We start from the raw sequence: 13,032 nt of genomic DNA, 5'->3' as shown, positions 1-13,032 counted from the left end.
TGGGAGAAATTCTCTCCGCTGAGAGGACACTGTGCGAGACTCCAAATGAGTCAATGTCTCATGAACCTTGACAATAACCTTATAAGAACCAATACTTGGCAGTCATTCCAGGAAGGAGACTCACCCGCCACACCTAAGACCTCCTAGGACTGGGCTGGATTTGCCTGGGATTTAGAACACCATGGTTCAAGAAAATGAAAAATGAAGTTGAAGATTCTATAAATTCGTTGTTCCCACGCCTCATTTAGCTCGACTGTGATAATCTTACTCTATGAAAGTCCAACATACATCTGTCGTGCATTCTTGTAAACATACGCCGCACATATCGAATGGGTATAGTAGGATACTCAAAAACTAAGTGCAAACAGCTGCATGGCCGGCCCATGGGCACTACGCAACGGTCAACCGTCCGATCCAGGTAGGGTACAACAAGTTCAGGAATACAGAACCAAAGGTTAGTCACTACGAAAGTCCCAATAAAAGATGTCCATATACAAACGACTGTCTAGCTTGTCTCCCCATCAGCACAGAGATACGGGGTCCGGAGAAAACAGCTTACCATAAGTAGAGAGGCTTAAATGCACCCAACTTATGAAGCAGACGTGGCATTCGCAGCAGCCTGGGCTGCTGACAATGCCTTCTGGACCGCCTCGGGTCCCTGAGTGTTATTCCAATTGGAACCAGATGGAACGACAGTGTTGCTTCCGACAGAAGTCCCGTTGAAGCCCAAATCGCTGGTGCTGAGCGATCCATCGGGGTTCGTAAGGTTTCCAACAAGACCAGCGACGTTCTTGTCATAGCCAACTTGCTTGGTGGTCGTGCGACTGATATCCTTTTGAAAGACCGTGAGACCGGACGAAAACTGTTCATTGACGAGTTGAGTGATTATTCTTTGCTCAATACAAGACGCTCACCTGTTCAAGGACGATGGTTTGCGTTTCAACCTCGCAAATCTGTTCGGTAATGATTCTACGATGCAGGAATCCTCAGCGACATTGATTTTGGGGGACATGAACAACAACCTGCCTCTTCGCAATCTCTTGGAGAACAACCAGCTTTTGCTGAATTATCTATACATGAGATAAGACATATGTAAGTATGCATGGGTACAAACAATCGAATAGGGGACTGAGACCTCAATTTGTTCAGTGTGGCACACTGTCTGCTGCTCCTCAATAACAGTTACTTGCGCATTCTGAGAACCATCAAAGTTTCCAGATCCTCGGAAATTATCAAAGCCAGACATCGACTGAAGACCTGCATAGTTGTTGAGTGAGACGTTGGCATCTCGAACGTAGAGGTTAATGAGGTCTTGGTCTAGACATACGGTTAGTTGAAGCCTGTTTCGTATCTTACAAACTCGAAAGACTTACCCCATGGCTGACGTTTTGCAGAAAGAGGAGTAGCAAGTGCTGTAGAAACCAGCACAAGAATAGAAGCTAAACGAATAGAGAACATTTTCGAAGAGATGGTGAAGATTTATCAAGATCTTTCGGTACAATCAAATCAGCTCTAGCAAGATAAGAATGCACACCCTGTAGGCCATGTAGAGGGGCTCACCTACGAGATTAAACAAGGATGCAGAAGGCTGGCTGGACTGGGCAGCAACGAATGGGAAGAAAAAGCCGACGAAAAGGATGTGACAAAAAGGCAGACCAGGCCAGACGAAAGTGAATAATTGCCCGAAGACGGAAGAGAACGAATATGCAATCTTTCTTTTTTCCCCGTATTTTATAGTCGCCCGCTTTCTGGAAGACTACTTAGTACTAAACGTACCCATAGTGACCATGTGAGACGCACTTAGATCGGTGAGAGTAGAAGGCGCGATTTAGGATCCCAAAAGGCAGTCACCGGATCTATCGTATTTGCCACTATGGCTACTCATTTACTTCTCGCTGATGGATCGATGAAGACTAACAGAAAATGCGGACCCATAACTTGGGGGCGTCAACCCGGGTTTCCCCATTGTTTCCCCCTATTCCCCTCCTGGCCAATAGACGGGAAACATCTAATAATGTAACTCGCCGCGCGAGGTATGTGTACTGGAACGGTAGGCTAGCCTGGTAGTCGTTGTGGTGTCTGGGACCCGCTCAGCTCTGAAGCAAATCAAGGCTCTTTTCCGATATCAAAATTACTGAATCTCTTGGCTCTTGGCAGAAAATCGCACATGTTGATACAGGTTGATTATATGTTGATATCAGTCGGGTATTCCGGGGTCGCCTGAATCCACTACTTCGGAACGATGGCATTGGACGAATGCCAGTCTATGCCAGCGCTATACGCAAGTATATAGTTATTCTTATTGAAACCGTATTTGCACGCTCTGAATTTCTGCCAGTTTGTCGCAGCCCCTCCCTCAACCTGAGTTTTGCTCGGAAGACAGATATTCCAATATGAGACGCAGTGCAAGGGAAGCGCTAACACCAGAGCATTAAATACGGTTAGCTATGCAAAACAGCGTGAAGGAAAGTCAGATTATGCAATCATCAGGAAAGAGACAAAGTTCATGAGAAGTCCAATGATGTACAGTGCAACAGCGAGGAGAGCAGCGACGGGAAAACGACAAATGATAGTAATAAAGTGAAAGCCGGTGCGCGCACGGTGAACCCAGCACTGCTCCAGCCGGGAGGAGCACCCAGTACGATGGAAGGTATCGAGATACGTGAGACAGAGGTGCTGATCATCCCAGCGGAGTCTGTGACTGTGTACGTTGCAACAGTAGGTAAAGGCTGTATAAGAGGTATAGCAGAAAGATTTAAGGTTGCTGAATCAGGTATAGTAGTTACAGCGCCGAAGATAGGGCTGTAGGTACTGGTAGCAAGAGCAGCTTGAACGATGGCACCTGTGGATGCCGGCACAGAAGTGTTGAAAGAGTAAGCTGGCGTAGTGGCAGTCGGTGTCAACAAGAGAGAGTTTGGGAGTGTAGTACCGATGACTTCGGATGCGGATGCAAGAAACGAGTTTATGAGCAAAGTCGATTCCGGGGCCGTAGCGTTACTAAGAGAGTAGAGACCAATCATGGGAGGCTCTAGTGTATCAATGCCATAGCTGAGCGAAAAAAATCTGAGACCACGTTTTAAGTATCATGTAGCAACGCTTACCTGAAAACGGTGTAGACAGTGCGCATGAACGGGGTACCTACATCTACAGTGAGCTGAGACGTGTTAATCCACTCGGCGAAATGACTCACCAAACTGCCAGTCGATGCCATCTGGACTGGGGTCAAGAGCTATAGGCCAAGCTAAACATAGTCCGGGATCGCCTGAAGTTTCTCCAATGATGTAGTCTGTAGGCTGGAGGGTGAAGTTTCGTTGACTATAAAATTTGCAAATGAGCCCAAAGGTGTACACAATATCCGGGGACATGTCGAATACCCACCCGAACGTGAAAGATAAAGTGATGGCTGAGTCGCAAGGGACAGCCCATTGACCAACTACTATAATGTAGTTAAAAGTTTGATGGGAGCACGAGAAGATTTACCAGCTTCATTGACGAGGCGCGCGCTAGCGAATGTTGAAAAGAGCTTTGAGACCTTATAGTCGTCGACGGTAAATATCTGACGGGCCAAAACACGAACGACTTACATCTGCCCATGGCCCATATATTCCAGGAGTGCCCCTACGGAACAGTCAGACAACGCAGAAGAAGGAAATCTTACTACGTACACGTCGAATATTGCAATAGAATGGTTCCCTGTGACTGTGGGATAAGACGGGGAAAGTGCAACTGATGTCCCATTCACCTGACAGAAGGATCCGGTAATGAATACGGTTTCAGGCAAATGGATATTTAAGCGGTGCTGACCGAGAGGCTTGTCAACGGTATAGCCCATTGATAGTAACTCGAGGAGTTACTCTCGTTACCGAAGGGTGAAAACTCTACGACAGGATTCCATTCAACATTACTAAGGTTGGTGACGACAGAAGAGTCGATAGCCCCTGTGTACACAATGTTCAAACGAACGATATTGCTTTTACAAGGAGACGTATACACACCGAGAGAAAGAGTTCCCGTACTATTTCGAGTTAAGCTAAGACCGAACAGGGGGTACTGCAATAATCCTTGTTGCGCAAGACTAGGGAAGAAAGGTGTAGCTAATGGGAAGCAAGTCATTAGAAATATATAGGATAGATTTGAGCGGGAACGTACAATTAGTAGATGTGGCATTGATGGTCGATATGCGGGGAAAGCCAAGTCCAAGGATGCCACTGATGTCGTCAGTCATTGTGACATTTGAGTCAGTGATCAAAGCTGAATATACGAAGACGGGTTATTATCGGGTTAGGGTCGAGGAAGGAAGAAGGAAGGATATATTACCCACCGAAAGCCTGATTTGGCACAGTCAGGTTCGATAGATGAAAACTTTCTTTTGCAACAAATCCGCCGGCAACTGGTAGAATGCGTAGATGAACACCAAGATGACTGTGAAAAAATAACGACAAACGGACTGGTCCCATCCGCATATTCAGCAACAAACTGAGTGGAATTTTCATTGACAGATTGGTAGGTTGTACTTTCATAAGTGAGAGGATATCGAGGAACAGTTTGGCAAGCGGATGTTGAGCATGATGAGGCCATTATCCATAGATCCGAAGACGCGGTATCGAGGGAAACGCGGAAGTTCATGTCACCCAATCCAATCACTGTGTAGTACGATCTTCAGGGAGCAGTTAGATTCTGAGTGATGCTCGGGTAGGTATACCCCACACTCACAGTCCATCGCTAGACAGAGTGACAGAGGTAATGAATGCTTCAGAAGCGTTTGCGGCTTCACGAGATGAAATTGAAATAGCCCACGAGCCCAGAATAAAGTAGAGGAGAGACACTAGTCGGTGCATGTTAGCAGAAGTTAGTTGTTCCTGGTGTCCATCCAAATGTAAATCGAGAAAGAAAGAAGGACAGTGGGACAATGGATACTGAGAAAGGAGATATGTTTAACGCCAGTAACCTGCCGGTAACAACATTATGAGATAGATGCCTGCCAGCTGGGAAATAAACGCGCAAAAATACGTGTCACTCTAGCGCCCATTAACGTGTCCTCCTTTAGTTTTTACCTTCCTCGCATCCTGCCTCACATCCAAGCACCGGCGAATCATGGCTTGGGCGTACACGCTAGCCCTACTCTTTTTCTCCGCTCTAGTCGCTGCTAAGGACCTGTACAAGATCCTAGACAGTAAGGTTTCAGGCACTATTCAGCTAAGAAATCACTGCATCTCATACTTCAGTACACCCTTCTGCCTCGAAAACGGATGTCAGGCATGCGTACAAGAAACTGAGCCGGAAATATCATCCCGACAAGAACCAAGATCCCGCTGCGAAAGACAAATTCGTGGACATCGCGTACGGTCAGTCTGGTCAACTTTCAAGTCGATTGACGGTCCCCTGCTAAATTGTGCCAGAATATTGCAGCATATGAAGTATTATCGGATGAAGAAGTACATTCTACGTTTTATTCAAATCTTCCCGTCTAAAATGAGGCTTAGAAACGCCAAGTCTATGACCGGCATGGCGAGGTGAGTTGCCTTTGCTTTTACGTCGAAGTTCCTTCTAAGTAAGAAATGTCATATAGGAAGGTCTCAAAGCTCACGAGGGTGGGCAGACCCAACATGCTAATCCTTTTGACATGTTCTCCAACTTCTTTGGTGGCGGATGTCAGTTGATCGTCTCATTCTGAAGATATCACTGCCCAGCTGAAAGATCACTTGCGTAGATGCTTCTCAGCAAACACGTCGGGGACCCACCTCCCTCACAGAATTCGAAGTTGAACTCGCGGATATGTAAGAGGATGTAGACTGCGATGTTATCTTCATACTAATAGGTCTTTCTATAGTTACAAAGGCGCAAGTATAGACGTGAGACGACTGTTTGCTATTTTCGTACATCCCACTCACCGTGCTACAGTTCATGATAAAGAAACGTATTCTTTGCGACCATTGTAGAGGCTCCGGCGCTGCTTCAGATAAAGATATACATACCTGTTCTGGATGTGGGGGCTCTGGGGTGAAACTCGTCAAACAACAGGTGTCGTGGTTCAAAAGTCTGTCGATGTTTACGTGCTTACCCTTTGGATCCTACAGATCTTCCCCGGAATGTTTGCCCAAAGTCAAACAACTTGTAATGAATGTGGAGGCCGCGGAAAAATCATTCACAAGAAGTGCCCTCACTGCGACGGTATGAAAGTAGTAGATTATACAGCACACTATACGCTGGAAGTGATTCCCGGAATGCCTGAAGGCCATGAGGTTGTCTTTGAAGGAGAAGGGGATGAAAGTCCTGACTGGGAAGCTGGAGACGTCATACTTAGAGTGCGTAGCAGGAGGGATAAAGGCAGTTGGAGGAGGAAAGAGAGCAGTCTATATTGGAGAGAGACCATCGGTATAGATGAGGTATGGCTATATATACCTCCCTCATCGTCGCTCATTTATGATAACGCTGGCATAGGCACTGCTTGGGTTCGATAGAAATTTGACGCATCTAGATGGACATGAAGTTAGATTGATACGAAAAGGACCGACACAGCCTGGTACGTTGAATAGCGCATCTTCTATTGACATTGTGGTTTACAGGCTGTTCGAAATCAACACAGGCTTTGTGCAAAAAATCGAAGGTGAAGGGATGCCGTTGTTTGAAAATCGTAACCTCCACGGTGATTTGTTTGTCGAGTACAATGTGGTGCTCCCCATCGAACTTTCACCGCAACAAAGACGCAGTAAGTACTCTCTATCTCTATGTGGAAGCACACTCGATTGACCCTTTCTTTATTTCTGCAGAGTTATCCGAAGCGTTCCAAACAGAGTCCAATCACGATGAATTATAGAACCAGAACATGCATAGCTTGGGTAAAACCGTTATTTATAATCTTATTTCGTTAGTGTATAAGCTTCGCTGTTGCTTTATCATACAACGGGACAATTAAGTCTTGAACACAGCAGGTATATCCTTGTGATATCTTATGCCTGGAAGTAAACGGGTGCCTAGTTCGCGAAATTCTTTCGGGATATCTCTCTGTGTTCAAGTTCGGGCTCTGAAGAATGATAAATATTCGAAACAATATGTACATGATTGTTACCTTGTGCAAAAGTCGTTTATTTAACCCAATCAACATGTACTAACGACAATCCAAACTCCAGCTGTGCAAATTTTCAACATCATCCACTCAATCGCCTGAACAAACTGATATCAACTCACCTGCTCCACCTGGGGTATCGTTTTCGGTCCACCTGGAGAAATTTTCCAGATCAGTATACCGATAAATGTAGCTGACTCATGTTTACCATTGAGCTTCCCAAAGTTGACCATCTGATGAAATCATGAATACTCAAGGATGCTGAAAGCTGACCAGGTTACTCACCGTACGTCACTTCAGAACCTCCATCGTAAGCAATCTAGAGGACGTGTTAGCATAACTAAGTATAATCTAGTATTTGGGTTGTTGCAAATTTACAGCGGAAGACCATGCTGCAGCGGAACCACAAGCACCGGTGGGTGAGGCCCCTGTGGAAGTGGTAGTACCGGTTCCTGTGGAGGATGATGAAGCAGAAGTAGTAGACGTCGAAGTTGGGGCAGTAGTAGAAGAGCCGGTGCTTTCACCTAGGAGTAAACAATGTTCAACCATGTTCAATCAACGCGAACGTATTTGATATTAATATGTACCCCTGTAGTAATCGTATTTAGCTGTGAATAAAGATCAACAGTAGTGGCGAACTTACATATTTGACTTGATGTTGTCCCATTCACTGTCAGGATAGCTAATCTCTTTCAGCGACAGGGAAAGCATACAGTGGGTCATTCACTTACTCGATATGATTCAATGTATCGTCAAGTGTTGAGAATTCGGTCAAAACGTTTTGAACGAGGGAGGTTGACGCGTCGGCAGTGTCCTTGAAGAGAGTCCAAGTTTAGCATATCAAATCATCGCCCGTAGAATGATAGAACCGACCTGACTGTGTTCGTCGCAAATAATTGAATAGCAAGGAAATTTCGATTGTCAGAAATGGAAAGAGAGAATACGAAAATAAGTTGTAGTCCGAATCGAACTGCATAATTGATACGTATCAAGTCCCAGTACATAGCACCTGCGAGGCCGTTCGCGTTGACATACTGAGCCTTCATTTTGACAATGTTCGGAGTATCGTAAGAAACTAGTTCTTCTGTAGTTGGGTTGTAAGAGTAACTGGTCACATCGGTTGTATTTTCGAATACTGAGGCGCCCGCCACTAATCCCATTGTGAGACAAGATTCAAATATGAATGGAATGGTGCGTACGGGGAAGGACTTTATACTGATAGACGCCCGCCTCAAATGTTCCAGGGCCAATCTACAAAATTGTTGCAGCTCTTTTCTTTCAAACCAGTCGAAGAGTGACGCACTCCGTTGTACGGTTGTCCAAGGCCCGATGTTTCTTCGAAAGCGCGTCCGTAGATTGGAATACCTTGCATTACAGACCGGATAAATGAACTGATACAGACTGATGAAACGGTACACATACCCAAATTAATTTTGCTGACAGTTGCGCCCGCTGCGATATAGCCTTTGACTGCCATATCAGTATTGATGCCAGTACGCTGTCCATCGTAGAGATTTGCTTGGTTGTCGGACCAGCTCAACCACGATCCTGCATAATCATAGGCCTAGTGGATAAAATTAGAATACGTCTCTAAGCAAATTCAAATCGTGAAAGGGCGCACCATTAAATTCCAGTACGTGAGCGCGGCGTCCACTTGTGGAATATTCAGCCATTGATAATTTGACGCATTAGCAGACACCGCAGCAGTCAACTCATATGGTGTTGAATCTCCCTTTTGAGCAGCCAAATTGTTGAAAGCAGTACGCAACTCGGTGATGAGATCGGAAAATCCTTGTCCTTGCGCTGTGTTCGCTGGATACTCGTAGTCCAGGTCACTAACAGTTGGTTCAATCATGGTTGTGTGAAGGCGCGGCTTGACCTACATCCCATCGAAACCAAAGTTCTCAATGTAGGACACCGCTTGAGTCACAAAGTTGGCCCTTAGGGTTGCATCGGTAACGAAATCAAAGTGTCCTTTATGAGAAGATATCAGATACCAGTGTACATATGAGAAGGATCCGAATTACCTTCTTGGGAGTAAGTCCAGCCACCGATGGAAAGCAAAACTTTCAAGCTTCGATTGGCCAACTTGAGAAGATACCTACGAAGATATTATGAATTTTTCACTGGCAGACTGGGAGTTTTGATAGTACTTACATCTGTTTCAGGCAGCCATAAAGATTGTTCCCGGTCTCATCCCACGAGTCAGTGGCGAAGTGTTTCTGAAAGACGGCACAACTTAAACTTGATGAATAGAAGTGCGGGAGCATACATACCTGCTCGTCGGCGTATAAGTCAGTGAGAGATATTGCACCAGTGTCAGGGCTGACGTCAGCAAATGCGTAAAGAATGTCTGGATGTGAATGGGAGGTCCCGGTCAGGCGAACTTCTGCATCTTGGTCCGTCACAGAAACTCACGAGTGAGAGTTGATGGAATGATGTCGGTGGGCTCTTTTCAACCAATGTGAGTGACAGGTCGTAAAAAAGCATAAGATGAGAGAAACATACGAAAATTGGCTGCATAGATACCCCAGTTGGTAAAGTAAGCGACTTGTGTCTTAGTTGTAGCTCGTTTCTGGATAACATGTGTCTCTGGGTTCGTCTCGGTAGTCACTGCGGGAGGCGTAGTGTTGAATCGTTCAGGTCTGTGCATAACCTGTGTCGCGTGTACATGGAGGGCAGAGAATGAGAGCAGAGAAACGAGGATACGACCAAGGCCTATCATGGCGTCAAGTTAGGGGACCTTAGGAAGAGACTCGGTAATATCTGTCAGTATTTGTATCCCTGTATAAATAAATCCACACCTCTACCATTGGTCTCCAAGATTCTCACTCGTACACCGAAATTGGCTGAAGGTGTGTAGACGGCATACAGGTTGAAGATTCCATGTGGTACAGATGAATGCTAAGATAACAGCGGGTAGAAGCATATGGATGTTGAATTCCGAATCTAATTCGCAGAGCGACGAAAATGGAAAGCTCTGTAGAAGCAGGTGAGTAGATGAAAGTGGATGATCGAGCAAGATATGCAGTCTTCTTCTATGCGGCGGGGGCGTTCGTTCCGAGTCATGTATAGCAAAGAGTTTCTCCGTTTTGAGTTGTAACAGTTTCAGGATCTGTCCGTCCAAGCAACGTCCAGAGATCACCAGTTACTGAGTGAGTGCATGACCTGTCTTACGAATAATCATCTGGAAGATTGGGGGACATGCCCTGCGAGGATCACTATAAGATGTTTGAAGATCAAACAAAGCTTTGAAGAATCAAAGCGACATGTGAAAAATGAGGCACATGCTGCCTTTCTGGCTGAGTTCCAGCCTTCGTTGGTAGTCATGGACTTGAGATAGAAAATCACCCGCCCAGCACACGACGATTCTTCCAGCCACGGAATCTCGCGTGTGCAGAAAAATCACGGAGAAAAATGCGAGTTCAATATCCACAAGTTTATGTGTACGTATAGAAATGAATGGTGATTTATTCGTTGATGTCCGAGCTATAACCTAAAAAACAAAGATGACGTGCACATAATAGTACAATGATAAGTAGATAACTTAAGTGAAAACACTCGTCCGACACAACAAACCCAAATATCCATCCTATACGGTCTATGCAAGGGTAAGGTTGATATTGCTACGCCTCTCCTCGGGTGAGAGTCGAGAACGCGCCAGCGCAGCCCTTCGTTCTGTTTCCCATCGTACCAGCTCAGACTTGAGCTTATCTACTCGAGCTTCATTCACAGGATGCCCAGTCCCGGCGATTCGCCGTATAAGACGTTCACTCTTCGATATTGGTTCGTCAGAAGATGCAGGATCTATGGACTCGGCATGAGCACATTCTGTGGCCGATAAGGCACGTTGTTCCCAAAATGAGATCGCTTCTCGTGCATCAAAGCCTGCATGAGCCAAGAGTCTAACAAGCATTCAAGGTCGGCAAGAATCATTCCATGGGACATAGAGAGGCTTACCTAGCGGACACGACATCTGCCTCATGCTCTTGTTTGAGACTGGTGCAGTATTCCCCAACTTTGGTGAGCTCACCAGAGCCCATCCTACCAAGCTGAGCAACAGCATCATTTACGAATGGACCGAAGAACATAGTGACCGGAAATATCAAGACTCGGATAACGTCTGCGAAGATGGATAGTGTTCCAGGTATAATAACAGTGGCAGAAGATAACGTTTCTAGATGATGAGAAAGAAGAAGATGTGCCAATTCGTGTGCAAGTAAGATTGCGAGTTCGGATGTGTGCTTTTCGGTAGGAACAAATTGGCGGGGAGGGGGCGGGCCGCCTAAGAATGACGACCACCAAGATTGCGGTTGGGGAGGGGAAGGGGTGGACGTATCCATCGGTATTCTAGCAAGAATATCATTTATGAATCCAGAGTAGACAACGATGCCACCGCCGCCATCTGGTCCGAATCCATAGGAAAAGGCGTTTAAAGCATCTGGCCGTTCGACCAGAAGCAGATTGTAAGGTGGGCCAGGTATGGAATGGGCTACTGGGGGAACCTCACGATCGCACATTTTCTCGCAAAAGGATCGTAGGTACTCCGATGCTCTGGGACGAGGAGTAAGAGGGTATTCAGCCGGTGGAGGCATCGGTCGGTCGCTCTCCAGCCACTCTGGGCATCGGTCTATTTCTTTCATCAGGATGGGAACAGTTGCTTCTAGTCTTCGAAGGGTATCTTGTACCCATCGGTACCTCCAATCATTGTAAGGAATAAAGCGTGGAGGGCCATCTTGTGCCAAAATATCTCCTACTGCGTTGTACCAGCCTTGTCCGGCTAAGTTTGCGGCTAGATCATCCTCTTCTTCTGGTGATAAGATAATGAGTCTCCACCTACAAAGGGGGTCGCTCGATCTACGTATTTTGATAATGATAACTAGTAATTGAGACGTACCTCCCAGTTAATGGCGTCCGTTCCATACTAGCAATTATAACCAACCAAAACAGAACAGCTGGAATTGCCAGGAGAACCTGAAAGAATATCGTTCGTTTCCGTATTCGTTGAAGTAGCTTCAATTTCTTATCCTCTGCACCAGGAATGCCGTGGATGTCGGCAAAACGGAGATGCATACGAGACTTGTGATTTTTCAAGAGAATGACTGGTACGAAGGTTAATGCTATTCGTGCAGCAGTTTGGGCTATTTGAAGACCGGTCGAAGACTATCCTGAGATGAATTAGCCTAGCTTGATGATAATACAAGTACAAACCTTGAATACAGCAGCTAGAATGGCAATCAGTGGAGGAGAACTATTCCTCGGAGTGGAGTGGAAAGCAGAAGTTCCTGTAACTGCAAGGATGGTAGGAGGTACCACTAGAGGCGAAAATCTATGAGCCCGGATGAGGCCTGAACCAGGTAGATATCGAACAGATACTGAGGGAGATCGTGGGCATGTTGAAATTGACAGGGGCCGGGCAGTGAATGTGAAGTGAGAGTGGGAGATAATGGACGTTCTTCGTACAAATTGCCGTAGCATTGTACATTGTACGACCAGCCTTGCGACTTTGTGAACTCCTGCAGAACTCTACGAATTAGGTTCCGAAAAGCAACGATGGAGGGAAAAAAAGTAGTTTCCTGAAGGTTTCTGCGGTGCCGAAACCAAATTGAAAATCGTCACTCGATTGATATTTAGTCAGCAATATTAGGAGATATGAAGATCCTTGTCAAGTTTTCCAGTTCATCTCAACCAGCTGGTCTCAACTGACAGTGACTGTGGTGGTCCATGATAAAAGTATCGGTTCCGCGATGGACTCGAATATTCGCAGTCATCCTCTGACTCTAAATGTACATCCATGAATGCAAGTGCGCATGACCTTATTTGATTCGGCAAAAGTTTTACCCAAATCACCGCCTGGCACTCGACAGTCCAATGGCTTCCATCTCTGAATCTCAAGTTATACTCATCACTGGATGCTCTACTGGTCTCGGCAGATCTCTCGCTGAAGAGGCTCTTGCAAGGGGGTT

The 13,032-nt window shown here is 45.9% G+C and overlaps 5 protein-coding genes across 5 annotated transcripts; 1 reads left to right on the top strand and 4 right to left on the bottom strand.

Moving 5' to 3' along the window:
- Nucleotides 1-589: 589 nt before the first annotated feature.
- Nucleotides 590-1,246, bottom strand: C8R40DRAFT_1048995 (uncharacterized protein; the record flags this gene model as incomplete). The annotated part of the gene is made up of 4 exons (XM_046224540.1): nucleotides 590-862; nucleotides 915-953; nucleotides 1,011-1,070; nucleotides 1,136-1,246. The coding sequence occupies 4 exons, from the start codon at nucleotides 1,244-1,246 to the stop codon at nucleotides 590-592; spliced, it is 483 nt and encodes a 160-aa protein (XP_046084880.1).
- A 1,258-nt stretch (nucleotides 1,247-2,504) lies between these two features.
- C8R40DRAFT_1049119 (acid protease) lies at nucleotides 2,505-4,838 on the bottom strand (the record flags this gene model as incomplete). The annotated part of the gene is made up of 13 exons (XM_046224547.1): nucleotides 2,505-3,048; nucleotides 3,102-3,138; nucleotides 3,191-3,315; nucleotides 3,379-3,433; nucleotides 3,481-3,532; nucleotides 3,585-3,618; nucleotides 3,666-3,742; nucleotides 3,805-3,938; nucleotides 3,996-4,094; nucleotides 4,150-4,251; nucleotides 4,322-4,390; nucleotides 4,449-4,657; nucleotides 4,714-4,838. 13 exons carry the CDS (start codon nucleotides 4,836-4,838, stop codon nucleotides 2,505-2,507), a joined length of 1,662 nt encoding a protein of 553 aa, XP_046084879.1.
- Nucleotides 4,839-5,094: 256 nt separating this feature from the next.
- Nucleotides 5,095-7,214, top strand: C8R40DRAFT_1196592 (DnaJ-domain-containing protein; the record flags this gene model as incomplete). The annotated part of the gene is made up of 12 exons (XM_046233085.1): nucleotides 5,095-5,173; nucleotides 5,226-5,345; nucleotides 5,410-5,435; nucleotides 5,484-5,513; nucleotides 5,570-5,651; nucleotides 5,711-5,777; nucleotides 5,831-5,852; nucleotides 5,902-6,021; nucleotides 6,078-6,386; nucleotides 6,442-6,523; nucleotides 6,587-6,709; nucleotides 6,771-7,214. The coding sequence occupies 12 exons, from the start codon at nucleotides 5,095-5,097 to the stop codon at nucleotides 6,815-6,817; spliced, it is 1,107 nt and encodes a 368-aa protein (XP_046084878.1). The 3' UTR covers nucleotides 6,818-7,214.
- On the bottom strand, nucleotides 7,157-9,791 carry C8R40DRAFT_1048714 (glycosyl hydrolases family 18-domain-containing protein; the record flags this gene model as incomplete). Its single annotated transcript, XM_046224523.1, has 17 exons — nucleotides 7,157-7,220; nucleotides 7,275-7,299; nucleotides 7,352-7,385; nucleotides 7,445-7,583; nucleotides 7,710-7,748; nucleotides 7,798-7,880; nucleotides 8,038-8,216; nucleotides 8,266-8,317; nucleotides 8,370-8,431; nucleotides 8,489-8,630; nucleotides 8,688-8,901; nucleotides 8,950-9,040; nucleotides 9,094-9,167; nucleotides 9,224-9,288; nucleotides 9,343-9,419; nucleotides 9,485-9,517; nucleotides 9,575-9,791. 17 exons carry the CDS (start codon nucleotides 9,789-9,791, stop codon nucleotides 7,157-7,159), a joined length of 1,590 nt encoding a protein of 529 aa, XP_046084877.1.
- Nucleotides 9,792-10,667: 876 nt separating this feature from the next.
- C8R40DRAFT_1048834 (uncharacterized protein) lies at nucleotides 10,668-12,544 on the bottom strand (the record flags this gene model as incomplete). The annotated part of the gene is made up of 4 exons (XM_046224528.1): nucleotides 10,668-10,971; nucleotides 11,027-11,902; nucleotides 11,964-12,229; nucleotides 12,278-12,544. 4 exons carry the CDS (start codon nucleotides 12,542-12,544, stop codon nucleotides 10,668-10,670), a joined length of 1,713 nt encoding a protein of 570 aa, XP_046084876.1.
- Between the last annotated feature and the right edge of the window lie 488 nt (nucleotides 12,545-13,032).

This window comes from Lentinula edodes (genome assembly GCF_021015755.1).
Source record: "Lentinula edodes strain Le(Bin) 0899 ss11 chromosome Unknown C8R40scaffold_24, whole genome shotgun sequence".
NCBI classification, from domain to species: Eukaryota; Fungi; Basidiomycota; class Agaricomycetes; order Agaricales; family Omphalotaceae; genus Lentinula; species Lentinula edodes.
The sequence above is the reverse complement of the archived record's forward strand: the minus strand, read 5'-3'. Positions and strand labels throughout refer to the sequence as shown.